The following is a 14270-nucleotide window of genomic DNA, read 5'->3' as shown; positions in this document are numbered from 1 at the left end:
CTCCATTTTCTTCGTTGGGAACTTTAAAGAACATCATTCCTTTGCGTTTTACGGTTGACAGCTCACATATGTCTGACTCACATGATTAACTCCTTTCCTTACTTTCCCAAAGAAAATCGGAGGAAAATGTTTTCACAGAGAGAATTTTTCATAGTGAACTCAGGTTGCTTTTATTTTTCAGAGGCCCGTGGTACTCGAGGAGTGAGACTAGTTCTATGTTTTATCAACAGATGGCAGCTGAAAAACAGTGAATTACCGGTATTTCCAACCATTTTTCACCCCATCTATACAATGAAATAGCATAGCCACTGTTTTATCACGGGAATTACTCTGCGGTATAATTATGTAATGATTACCTACCTTGCCAATTCGGAATGAATAATAATACCTTGTTTCATTTCAGATCTCTATATTTTCTTGGAAATCTTCCTGTATTTCTGCACGTGAAAATGGGTTTTATAAAGAAAAAGTTCCATATCAATGTGGTCATTGTTACCTTTCAAATGGCCTTCAAGGCAAGCTGTTGAAAAACTGAAAATTTTGTTTACTTCTGAGTTTATTTGATTTGATCTAAGTGGGAAATTTTAACATACCTCTCTCTAAGTGGAGAGAATCCCTTTCCAGTGGCAAGGGGTGTGAGCTCTACCTAAGTCTGCTTGATAACGACCAAACACAATTAGCTGAGAAACGTCCTTGCGGTAGAACTATATCAGGTTTCGTTCTAGAAACAAATGAGAATCGCAGTCACAATGTTGAAGGTGGAGAAAAGTTTGATACAAGTTATCAGTGGTAAACCACACCTGAGGTACCTTGCAACGAAGTTTGATATGCTGGTCAACACGAACATCGTGCAAAAAAAAAAGATACGACTTTAATCTTGCATATCTGACTTTTCTCAATTACTCATGTCAGGCAAACCTGGGATGATGCCGTTTATGAAATCAATATAGACCTAGCTCGGAAAAGCATCAGTAAGAATCTAAGATTAGTGGAAGGTACATATGCGTCAATGCGTAGAAGACGGTCTTTTTCCAAAACGAGTCCCAGGAGGTGGAGCGAGAACGTAGAGAGGTGCTTGATGTTTAAAGAAATAAAACTTAAGAAACTCGAAGAGATAAGTAATCAACCAATGATTTCGAGTCAGTAGCACTTTAGATAGGAAGTTAGCAATGTTAACCATGTATCACAAACAGTCGTAGTCAAGGACAATATCGTTTCCGAATGAAACTATTTTTATCATTGTTATACAGAAGAACAGGTCTAATTATAAACTGTACACACTTAGTAGGAATCAATGGAGAGCGACACGAACATTGCTACCTTAGCTATGGAAGAGGGACATGGCTTCTGGGCCAATTTAGCGTACGGTGATTAACAAAGGCTGTCACATGGTTTAGATGGGGTTGTACTCGATGGTTAAGAAATTGGCTGACATTTAGTAGACCTAAAACGATTTTCAGTCCCATGTGCGGTAGCCTGAAACTTTGCCCACATTCTGGGACCTCTAGGTGAAGCTGTATTAAGTCATTATGTGGCCTTTGCTGGCCTTTAACGCCAAGCTCTGGGAGCCTTAAATCCTAACTTTGATCCTAAGATTCCTTCATCATAATTTGAGGCTTCTAACTTGCCTGACTTAGATAAATTCAGTGAACCAAATTTGGATTATGATATTGGGGTGGCATTTGGTGGCTTTTAGTTGCCTTAGAATGGTCCTTAAGGCCAACATGAGGTAACCTCATTCCTGGCCCAGATTCTGAAGTATCTGTGCTCAAAACTGGGGCCTTTAGATGATACAGTTCAACTATGAAAAGATAACGCATAGACTCACCAACGCACGAACACAGAATTATTCATAGATAAATTATCTTTCAAAAGCTAAGATAAAAAAGATAATCAATGGAGTGTTTTTCTTTTCCGAAGAGTGCCACATTGTATCCGAAGCAGCTGTGGGGGCTTTGATACCTACTACCTTAGACAAACCTTAATAATGTTGGCAATAGTAGCCCATCTCTATTGGTATGTGTATGACCTGTGGTGTTTAACATAAACCTAAGTAGCAGAGTATACGATGAACTGAATATTCGATGGGTCACTTAACAAGCTGAGCGACGCCTCTGTGGTGAGAAAATAGAATTATATGTCAGTTGAAATTTACTGAGGAGATAAACTTTTACCTCACTCAGCTGCTGTTGATGATATAGATATGACCTCAGACCAGCGTGGTATAACTAACTGAGAGTGGTACCCGCAGTTCACTTTGGTGGAGACTGTTGTAACAGCGCTTACGGACCAGTTCAAGTGGATGCGACAGAGGAAGGCAACGGTGGTGGTGGTGACGTGCATCCTGTTCTTCCTCATGAGTGTCCCCATGTGTCTGGAGGGAGGAATATACATGTTCGAACTGTTCGTCTTCTACGCAGCTAGCGTGTCTCTCATCATCATAAGCATCGTGCAATTGTGCAGCGTCCAGTTCCTCTATGGTAAGTCTCTCGAGGACTGGAGGCGCACGCTGATGGAGACTAAAACAAGGTGTACAAAAATCTTCTAGTGAGTGGAAGATACTGTTGGAGATATGGTCATGTAAGGGACTATATCACCTCGTAAACATATTATACAGTATGAATATTCTCCTATAATGATAATTTCAGGGTTGCACTTTTTTGTATCTTCTATTTATTAGTAATGCAGTTTCTTTTTAGCCACGAACAGAAAACTTTTAACTCTACCAATGTTCAGTGTACTTGTTTCTCTGGTTTAAGATATGTATAGCAACGAAAATGATATTTAGGAATGATCTTTCATAGGTCGGATGTCAGAGTTTTTGTTGACATCATAAGCCACCCGGAAGGGCTGCTCAGCTAAGCCCTTCTCTGTGAGGTATTCTGTGGCGTCACATGGATAGAGTCACAGTTACCTTGGTTATGTGATGGTATGGGAAAGACCGACCTCTCTCCCTACATTTTACAGAAATCATGAGCTGTTGTCACTTACAAGACAAGGGAGATGGATCCAGACATCTTGATCAAGGATAACAATATGCATTTATTTATCCCATCATGCTGCCAGGAAAACCTTTACCCGTGTTAGAGGGTGTGACGAAGTAGGAGCGAAGAAGGTGAACCTTACACATGTAAGCGGCCCGGCCATAGAGGGTTTGTGTGATGCTTTACCCTACCAGTCGTGATGTCAGGAAGGCGTGGAACCTCTCAAGACGTTGGGATACAAGTAGGAGGACTCGTGGCAGCCGTTGTGATCATAAGGACGAGTGGAGGAGCCGTAGACTTGTCGTCTTGCAAATGGACTCAGGAGAATTTACTTTGATCTTTCAATCCTTTAATTATTAGATAAGAAGTTTATCTAATAAATGTAACTGATTCTGAATATTCTGTATATTTTGATTTTTAGATTTGCTGATAATTTTCATTTGTGTGCGTTTGTTTGTATGTGTATGTGTGTGTGTGTGTGTGTGTGTGTGTGTGTGGATATATGGTGATTTAATTAGGCTGCTAATTGTATAATATCTACAAAATCATAAAGAAATATGCTTACTTCACGTTACAGTCGATAGTGATTATCTAAGGAGTATCACGGGATTTTAGTTTATCCCTTAGTTACCTTAACATGTGTTGTGTTCAGTCTGCTGTCATCTGTCGCTTATCTGATGTTGAAGTATGTCCTTGATATGGAGGTATGTCCTCGATATGGAGGTATGTCCTTGTTCTATGTTAAAGTTTTTCATTTATGGTAAGCTGCCCTGGAAGACAGTGAAGACATTGCTGATATTCGATCAAGCCTTGTAACATATACAGCTGTTTAGATGAACGATGAGTTAAATAACTCCAAGACTAACAATATTTGCGCCGCATTTGTCACATTGACTATCTGCAGATTTTTCTCTTTGGCTTACCTGTTTGCCTTCCTACTTTGACCACACTAATCTGTGCGTGTTAGATAACTTTATCACAAACAGTTTAGAAGTGACCTAGTGGTCTGCTGTTGTTTGAATTCCTAGGGATATCCTAATGCATTTGGACAAATATTGAAAAGTAAGCATGGCGGTTCTGGGTTTGAATGAGAGGTCAATCTTAGCTTTCCAGGTGGTACCAGGCGCTGGCAGTGGATAATGGTGTAGCAGTCTATCTGGCTCATTCCAAGACATTTTTTTTATAAATCATCTTTATAGGTAAGTTTAAAAGACCATTTCAAGGAGTTTGACAATCACCAACTGAAGGTCGTGTAAGGTAATACTATTTGTGAAACAAGAAGTGTATTTAGAAAATAGATTTATTACCATCGTGATCATGAGTACCCCTGAGCCCTCGAGGATCAGGTCAGAGACCAAGCCAACACACATGAGGTTGTATGTATCACGTTCAAGGGTCGTTCCATCCTGCTGAAGAGCTTTACCATGATCAAGGGGTCAACAGGTTTAATAACAAGAGTTGAGATTTATCTAGTATCCAAGACTCGCTTATAGCACTGTTAACATACTGGGAGCTATTGCTTGGTGATAATACCGACCTACCGCCGCAGGGTTCAGGAGGTTGGTGAGCAACATCGAAGAGATGGGCATCCGATTTCGAGGTCCTGTATACTGTTACTACACCCTAACCTGGCTCCTCCTGACCCCTGCTGTACTCATGGTTAGTGCCATCTCTCTTGACTTGTGTAGCTGAAGACTGTCACAGGGACAACTAAAAAGAGAGAGATTGTCTGTCTGCGAGTACCAGCGACGACATTTTGCCTGAGACGGGCCTGGTGCTTGGTGTTCACAGCACATCTTGCATGATTCTGTATTTCAGTGCCTCTTCCCCAACTCCATTTTTATAAAAGGGTATAGCGTTTGCCCATTTCCATTCCTTTGGCACATTGCTTTTTTCCAGTAACACCCTGAAGATTATTTCACATTCATCTAATGTATCTATACACATTTTCAGTATATATGGAGAAATACATATCATTAGAGAAATACATCTTTTAAAGGTCAAGACTTATTAGTGCTCTGTAAATCTCTCTACATATTTCATTGCTTTCAAAGACTTCCTCTCCACTTCATCTTATTGTTGTTGGGGCTATAGTGTCTTCCACTGTAAAAACTCTTTTGAACTTTTCCATTAGCGCCTCACATAATTTTACGTCATCTCTACAACTCATGAACCCTTAAACCTTAATTACCTGCTTTCTGAAAAATTACTCCAGAGTAAATTATGGAGGTGTTTTGGACCTTCTCTTGACTTGTCCACAATTCTCTCTTCCAGTTGCGTTATTCCCCCTTTAAAATCTTGCTAATGGCTTTAGCAAATGGCGTCCTAGTTACGTCTCTTTGTTGTATATCAACTGACAGTTATGTTTCTTTCTTTTATTTCTCTTGATGATGTGATTATTACATGAAAGTACACTTAGGAACATATCGTGTTTCATTTCCCCATGGACTTATAGGAATATACTCGATCACGCGCTCATCTGTAATATATATATATATATATATATATATATATATATATATATATATATATATATATATATATATATATATATGGATTGAATCAGGGCATGTGAAGCGTCTGGGGTAAACCATGGAAAGTTCTGTGGGGCTTGGATGTGGAAAGGGAGCTGTGGTTTCGGGCATTATTGCATGACAGCTAGAGACTGAGTGTGAACGAATGGGGCCTTTGTTGTCTTTTCCTAGCGCTACCTCACACACATGAGGGGGGAGGGGGATGGTATTCCAAGTGTGGCGAGGTGGCCATGGGAATGAATAAAGGCAGACAGTGTGAATTGTGTGCATGGGTGTATATGTATGTGTCTGTGTGTGTATATATATGTGTACATTGAGATGTATTGGTATGTATATTTGCGTGTGTGGACGTGTATGTATATACATGTGTATGGGGGTGGGTTGGGCCATTTCTTTCGTCTGTTTCCTTGCGCTACCTCGCAAACGCGGGAGACAGCGACAAAGCAAAATAAATAAAATAAATATATATATATATATATATATATATATATATATATATATATATATATATATATATATATATATGGCCCAACCCACCCCCATACACATGTATATACATACGTCCACACACGCAAATATACATACCTACACAGCTTTCCATGGTTTACCCCAGACGCTTCACATGCCTTGATTCAATCCACTGACAGCACGTCAACCCCGGTATACCACATCGCTCCAATTCACTCTATATATATATATATATATATATATATATATATATATATATATATATATATATATATATATATATGTATATATTGCAACACAGACCTCGCCAGGTGGTAGAGTGTCCCGCAGTGTATCCAGACAGACTTCCCCAGAACTTTTTTAAAGGGAAAGTAAATGTTTATAGTTGTGTTACTGGAGTGTTAGTTTTCATACATGGTGCTTTGACACGAAAATAGTGAAATTGGAAAAAATGTACCTTAGACATTGAAGCTTATTGATACAGTGGTTAAACTGATGAGAACTACTATTGACGTTTGTGTAAAAAAAATTATAGATTTCCCTTTTCCATAGCCAGAGGTTGAAACATTATGTGACATTCAATTTTTTATTTCATTTCAAGCTAGAAGTTTCAGTTTTCTAAATTATTTCTTACATTTTTCATATGTATATATATGTATATGTGTGTGTGTGTGTGTATATGTGCGTGTGTATGTGTATGTGTATATATATATATATATATATATATATATATATATATATATATATATATATATATATATATATATTATCCCTGGGGATAGGGGTGAAAGAATACTTCCTACGCATTCCTCGCATGTCGTAGAAGGCGACTAGAGGGGACGGGAGCGGGGGGCCAGAAATCCTCTCCTCCTTGTATTTTTTAACTTTCTAAAATAGGAAATATATATATATATATATATATATATATATATATATATATATATATATATATATATATATATATATATATATATATAATAATTGAGATGAAATTTTGAATGGACAAAAATTGGAGAAAGTGAAGTATTTTTGCAGCGAATGGAATCATGGAAGCGGAAGTGAGTCACAGGGTGGGGAGGGGGCGAAGATTCTGAGAGCCATGAAGAATGTGTGGAAGGAGAGAACGTTATCTCGGAGGGCAAAAATTGGTATGTTTGAAGGAATAGTGGTTCCAACAATGTTATATGGCTGCGAGGCATGGGCTACGGATAAGGTTTTACGGAGGAGGTGGATGAGTTCGAAATGAAATGTTTGAGGACAATATGTGGTGTGAGATAGTTTGATTGAGTAAGTAATGAAAGAGTAAGAGAGATGTGTGGAAATATAGCGAGTGTGGTTGAGAGAGCAGAAAAGGGTGTGTTAAAATGGTTTGGACATATGGAGAGAATGAGAGAAAAGATTGACAAAGAGGATATATGTGTCAGAGGTGAAGGGAACAAGGAGAAGCGGGATACTGTTGGAGGTGGAAGGATGGAGTGAAAAAGATTTTGAGTGATCGGGGCCTGAACATACAGGAGGGTGAGAGGCGTGCAAGGAATAGAGTGAATTGGAACGATGCCATATACCGGGGTCGACGTGCTGACAATGGACTGAAGCAGGGAATGTGAAACGTCTGGGGTAAACAATGGAAAGGTCTTTGGGGACTGGATGTGTATAAGGACCTGTGGTTTCCGTGCATTACACATGACAGTTAGAGACATTGTAAATGAATATGGTCTTTTTTGTCTTTTCTCCTGTCGCTACGTTGCTGAAGCAGTGGGTAGTGATGCTATTTCCTGTGGGGCGCAGTAGCGCCAGAAATGGATGAAGGCAAGAAAGTATGAATATGTACATGTGTATGTATATGGATGTATATGTGCATATATGAGTGTATGGGCATTATATATATATATATATATATATATATTGGGGTTGTCAGGGAGGTAAATGCAAGAGTCTTGGAAAGAGGGGCAAGTATGAAGTCTGTTGGGGATGAGAGAGCTTGGGAAGTGAGTCAGTTGTTGTTCGCTGATGATACAGCGCTGGTGGCGGATTCATGTGAGAAACTGCAGAAGCTGGTGACGGAGTTTGGTAAAGTGTGTGGAAGAAGAAAGTTAAGAGTAAATGTGAATAAGAGCAAGGTTATTAGGTACAGTAGGGTTGAGGGTCAAGTCAATTGGGAGGTGAGTTTGAATGGTGAAAAACTGGAGGAAGTGAAGTGTTTTAGATATCTGGGAGTGGATCTGTCAGCGGATGGAACCATGGAAGCGGAAGTGGATCATAGGGTGGGGGAGGGGGCGAAAATTTTGGGAGCCTTGAAAAATGTGTGGAAGTCGAGAACATTATCCCGGAAAGCAAAAATGGGTATGTTTGAAGGAATAGTAGTTCCAACAATGTTGTATGGTTGCGAGGCGTGGGCTATGGATAGAGTTGTGCGCAGGAGGATGGATGTGCTGGAAATGAGATGTTTGAGGACAATGTGTGGTGTGAGGTGGTTTGATCGAGTAAGTAACGTAAGGGTAAGAGAGATGTGTGGAAATAAAAAGAGCGTGGTTGAGAGAGCAGAAGAGGGTGTTTTAAAGTGGTTTGGGCACATGGAGAGAATGAGTGAGGAAAGATTGACCAAGAGGATATATGTGTCGGAGGTGGAGGGAACGAGGAGAAGAGGGAGACCAAATTGGAGGTGGAAAGATGGAGTGAAAAAGATTTTGCGTGATCGGGGCCTGAACATGCAGGAGGGTGAAAGGAGGGCAAGGAATAGAGTGAATTGGAGCGATGTGGTATACAGGGGTTGACGTGCTGTCAGTGGATTGAATCAAGGCATGTGAAGCGTCCGGGGAAACCATGGAAAGCTGTGTAGGTATGTATATTTGTGTGTGTGGACGTGTGTATGTACATGTGTATGGGGGGGGTTGGGCCAATTCTTTCGTCTGTTTCCTTCCGCTACCTCGCAAACGCGGGAGACAGCGACAAAGTATAAAAAAAAAAAAAAAAAAAAAATATATATATATATATATATATATATATATAGATATATATATATATATATATATATATATATATATATATATATATATATATATATATATATATATATATATATATATATATATATTCATTTTGCTTTGACAAGAAAATAGTGAAATTGGAAAAAAATGTAGCTTAGACATTGAAGCTTATTGATACAGTGGTTAAATTGATGAGAACTATTATTGACTTTTGTGTATTCAAATTAAACATTTCCTTTTTCCATAGCCAGAGGTTGAACCATTATGTGACATTCATTTTTTTTCTTTTCATTTCAAGCTAGAAATTTCAGATTTCTAAATTGTTTCTTACATTTTTCATATGTATATATATGTATGTGTGTGTGTGTGTATATGTGCGTGTGTGTGTGTATGTGTGTGTATGTGTATATATATATATATATGTATATTATCCCTGGGGATAGGGGTGAAAGAATACTTCCCACGCATTCCTCGCGTGTCGTAGAAAGCGACTAGAGGGGACGGGAGCGTGGGCCAGAAATCCTCCCCTCCTTGTATTTTTTTAACTTTCTAAAATGGGAAACAGAAGAAGGAGTCACGCGGGGAGTGCTCATACTCCTCGAAGGCTCAGACTGGGGTGCCTAAATGTGTGTGGATGTAACCAAGATGTAAAAAAAGGAGAGATAGGTAGTATGTTTGAGGAAAGGAACCTGGATGTTTTGGCTCTGAGTGAAACGAAGCTCAAGGGTGAAGGGGAAGAGTGGTTTGGGAATGTCTTGGGAGTAAAGTCAGGGGTTAGTGAGAGGACAAGAGCAAGGGAAGGAGTAGCAGTACTCCTGAAACAGGAGTTGTGTGAGTACGTGATAGAATGTAAGAAAGTAAATTCCCGATTAATATGGGTAAAACTGAAAGTTGATGGAGAGAGATGGGTGATTATTGGTGCACATGCACTTGGGCATGAGAAGAAAGATCATGAGAGGCAAGTGTTTTGGGAGCAGCTGAATGAGTGTGTTAGTGGTTTTGATGCACGAGACCGGGTTATAGTGATGGGTGATTTGAATGCAAAGGTGAGTAATGTGGCAGTTGAGGGAATGATTGGTATACATGGGGTGTTCAGTGTTGTAAATGGAAATGGTGAAGAGCTTGTAGATTTATGTGCTGAAAAAGGACTGACGATTGGGAATACCTGGTTTAAAAAGCGAGATATACATAAGTATACTTATGTAAGTAGGAGAGATGGCCAGAGAGCGTTATTGGATTACGTGTTAATTGACAGGCGAGCGAAAGAGAGACTTTTGGATGTTAATGTGCTGAGAGGTGCAACTGGAGGGATGTCTGATCATTATCTTGTGGAGGCTAAGGTGAAGATTTGTATGGGTTTTCAGAAAAGAAGAGTGAATGTTGGGGTGAAGAGGGTGGTGAGAGTAAGTGAGCTTGGGAAGGAGACTTGTGTGAGGAAGTACCAGGAGAGACTGAGTACAGAATGGAAAAAGGTGAGAACAATGGAAGTAAGGGGAGTGGGGGAGGAATGGGATGTATTTAGGGAATCAGTGATGGATTGCGCAAAAGATGCTTGTGGCATGAGAAGAGTGGGAAGTGGGTTGATTAGAAAGGGTAGTGAGTGGTGGGATGAAGAAGTAAGAGTATTAGTGAAAGAGAAGAGAGAGGCATTTGGACGATTTTTGCAGGGAAGATATGCAGTTGAGTGGGAGACGTATAAAAGAAAGAGACAGGAGGTCAAGAGAAAGGTGCAAGAGGTGAAAAAAAGGGCAAATGAGAGTTGGGGTGAGAGAGTATCATTAAATTTTAGGGAGAATAAAAAGATGTTCTGGAAGGAGGTAAATAAAGTGCGTAAGACAAGGGAGCAAATGGGAACTTCAGTGAAGGGCGCAAATGGGGAGGTGATAACAAGTAGTGGTGATGTGAGAAGGAGATGGAGTGAGTATTTTGAAGGTTTGTTGAATGTGTTTGATGATAGAGTGGCAGATATAGGGTGTTTTGGTCGAGGTGGTATGCAAAGTGAGAGGGTTAGGAAAATGATTTGGTAAACAGAGAAGAGGTAGTAAAAGCTTTGCGGAAGATGAAAGCCGGCAAGGCAGCAGGTTTGGATGGTATTGCAGTGGAATTTATTAAAAAAGGGGGTGACTGTATTGTTGACTGGTTGGTAAGGTTATTTAATGTATGTATGACTCACGGTGAGGTGCCTGAGGATTGGCGGAATGCGTGCATAGTGCCATTGTACAAAGGCAAAGGGGATAAGAGTGAGTGCTCAAATTACAGAGGTATAAGTTTGTTGAGTATTCCTGGTAAACTATATGGGAGGGGTATTGATTGAGAGGGTGAAGGCATGTACAGAGCATCAGATTGGGGAAGAGCAGTGTGATTTCAGAAGTGGTAGAGGATGTGTGGATCAGGTGTTTGCTTTGAAGAATGTATGTGAGAAATACTTAGAAAAGCAAATGGATTTGTATGTAGCATTTATGGATCTGGAGAAGGCATATGATAGAGTTGATAGAGATGATCTGTGGAAGGAATTAAGAATATATGGTGTGGGAGGCAAGTTGTTAGAAGCAGTGAAAAGTTTTTATCGAGGATGTAAGGCATGTGTACGTGTAGGAAGAGAGGAAAGTGATTGGTTCTCAGTGAATGTAGGTTTGCGGCAGGGGTGTGTGATGTCTCCATGGTTGTTTAATTTGTTTATGGATGGGGTTGTTAGGGAGGTGAATGCAAGAGTTTTGGAAAGAGGGGCAAGTATGAAATCTGTTGGGGATGAGAGAGCTTGGGAAGTGAGTCAGTTGTTGTTCGCTGATGATACAGCGCTGGTGGCTGATTCATGTGAGAAACTGCAGAAGCTGGTGACGGAGTTTAGTAAAGTGTGTGAAAGAAGAAAGTTAAGAGTAAATGTGAATAAGAGCAAGGTTATTAGGTACAGTAGGGTTGAGGGTCAAGTCAATTGGGAGGTGAGTTTGAATGGAGAAAAACTGGAGGAAGTAAAGTGTTTTAGATATCTGGAAGTGGATCTGGCAGCGGATGGAACCATGGAAGCGGAAGTGGATCATAGGGTGGGGGAGAGGGCGAAAATTCTGGGAGCCTTGAAGAATGTGTGGAAGTCGAGAACATTATCTCGGAAAGCAAAAATGGGTTTGTTTGAAGGAATAGTGGTTCCAACAATGTTGTATGGTTGCGAGGCGTGGGCTATGGATAGAGTTGTGCGCAGGAGGATGGATGTGCTGGAAATGAGATGTTTGAGGACAATGTGTGGTGTGAGGTGGTTTGATCGAGTAAGTAACGTAAGGGTAAGAGAGATGTTTGGAAATAAAAAGAGCGTGGTTGAGAGAGCAGAAGAGGGTGTTTTGAAATGGTTTGGGCACATGGAGAGAATGAGTGAGGAAAGATTGACCAAGAGGATATATGTGTCGGAGGTGGAGGGAACGAGGAGAAGAGGGAGACCAAATTGGAGGTGGAAAGATGGAGTGAAAAAGATTTTGTGTGATCGGGGCCTGAACATGCAGGAGGGTGAAAGGAGGGCAAGGAATAGAGTGAATTGGAGCGATGTGGTATACCGGGGTCGACGTGCTGTCAGTGGATTGAATCAGGGCATGTGAAGCGTCTGGGGTAAACCATGGAAAGTTGTGTGGGGTCTGGATGTGGAAAGGGTGCTGTGGTTTCAGTGCATTATTACATGACAGCTAGAGACTGAGTGTGAACGAATGGGGCCGTTGGTGTCTTTTCCTAGCGCTATCTCGCACACATGAGGGGGGAGGGGGTTGTTATTCCATGTGTGGCGAGGTGGCGATGAGAACAAATAAAGGCAGACAGTATGAATTATGTATATGTGTATATATGTATATGTCTGTGTGTGTATATATATGTGTACATTGAGATGTATAGATATGTATATTTGCGTGTGTGGACGTGTATGTATATACATGTGTATGTGGGCGGGTTGGGCCATTCTTTCGTCTGTTTCCTTGCGCTACCTCGCTAACGCGGGAGACAGCGACAAAGCAAAATAAATATAAATAAATAAATATATATATTATTACGATCGAGTATATGTATAGCACACTTTTCCAAGGAAACAATAGATATTTAGAGAAGTTGATAGAAAAGTAAAGATGGAAATTCTATGACCATTTTTGTTTTATTTATTTCGGCAGAACATGTTGTAAGATGGTTATTTGTGAACCAGCAAGTAGACCACACGGCACCTGTCTCAATTTCTTCCTTCCAGATGATTGTCTTCGGTTCCATCTACTACCACGTGCCAGCCTACTGGGGCAACTACGTCTTCCCCAAGGGCATCCAGATACTGGGCTGGTTCCTGTGTATTTCCTCCGCGGGCTGCATTCCACTTGGCATCCTCTACACCATCTATGCCAAGAAGAAGAAGGGCATCAAGGCATTATTTGAGACCTCGCCCGATTTCTGTCCCTCAAGCACGCGACAGCTGATGGAGGCCTCACGGCAGGAACCCTGTAGCAAATTCCGCTATACTCACGATAATAATGGCTACGTGCATGCTGAATAGTAACATATATATATATATATATATATATATATATATAGAGGTTGATATGTTGATCACACTAATCCGTATTGATAGTAATGAAGGTAAAATTGCAATTCAGTAGTTCAGATAATTTCATTCAACATGTAATTTTTCTGTACATCGAGCACTACGTGTTTTACGGGCACAACCCACCTCATCAGGTGCAAACAATTCATAATGGTTTTTAAATCCCAACACCACCACAAGAGCTCTCTCTCTCGTTTTTGACTACACACACACTCTGGCCTGACCGTAAAAGGGAAAGTGTGGGGGGAGGGAGGTAACCTTTTTGGTTAAGGAGGCTAGGGTGGGAAGGATTAGCCTGGTTAACAAAATGTGTGTTCAACTATTTTCTTATGTTATCGTTTCCTGATAATTCTTTCGTATATTTTTTTCTTCTTTCATACACATTCGCCATTTCCCGCCTAAGCCTAAGAGGGAAAATGCTCACTTGGCCCCCTACTTTGTTCCTCCTTTTGGAAAAGTAAAAACTGACGAGGAGGATTTCCCCCCCCCCCCCCCCCCCCAACCCTCCCCTTTTAGTCGCCTTTCACGACACTCAGGGAATACGTGGGAAGTATTCTTTCTCCCCTGTCCCCATGGATGATGATTTTTCATATGTATTAGCATCATTCAGACGATCTTGAAGTTTACATCTATAGTCCCCTGTACTGAAAATCGCGAACTGACTAGTCTTATCTGATTTTGTGATGTGAATATCTTTATTTTCCTTGAGATTTTCATTGGCTCTGTGGAATCTATGAGG

General features: G+C 40.5%; 1 protein-coding gene across 1 annotated transcript in view; it reads left to right on the top strand.

Moving 5' to 3' along the window:
* LOC139753912 (sodium- and chloride-dependent glycine transporter 2-like) overlaps nt 1-13483 on the top strand; it is a 105230-nt gene extending 91747 nt beyond the window's left edge. Inside the window, exons 8-10 of the mRNA XM_071670871.1 lie at nt 2252-2480; nt 4534-4643; nt 13187-13483. Of these exons, the coding sequence (XP_071526972.1) occupies nt 2252-2480; nt 4534-4643; nt 13187-13483 (636 nt within the window). The remainder of the gene's footprint in view (nt 1-2251; nt 2481-4533; nt 4644-13186) is intronic.
* Nucleotides 13484-14270: the final 787 nt, after the last annotated feature.

This window comes from Panulirus ornatus, chromosome 16 (assembly GCF_036320965.1).
Source record: "Panulirus ornatus isolate Po-2019 chromosome 16, ASM3632096v1, whole genome shotgun sequence".
In the NCBI taxonomy this organism is placed as follows: Eukaryota; Metazoa; Arthropoda; class Malacostraca; order Decapoda; family Palinuridae; genus Panulirus; species Panulirus ornatus.
The sequence above is the reverse complement of the archived record's forward strand: the minus strand, read 5'-3'. Positions and strand labels throughout refer to the sequence as shown.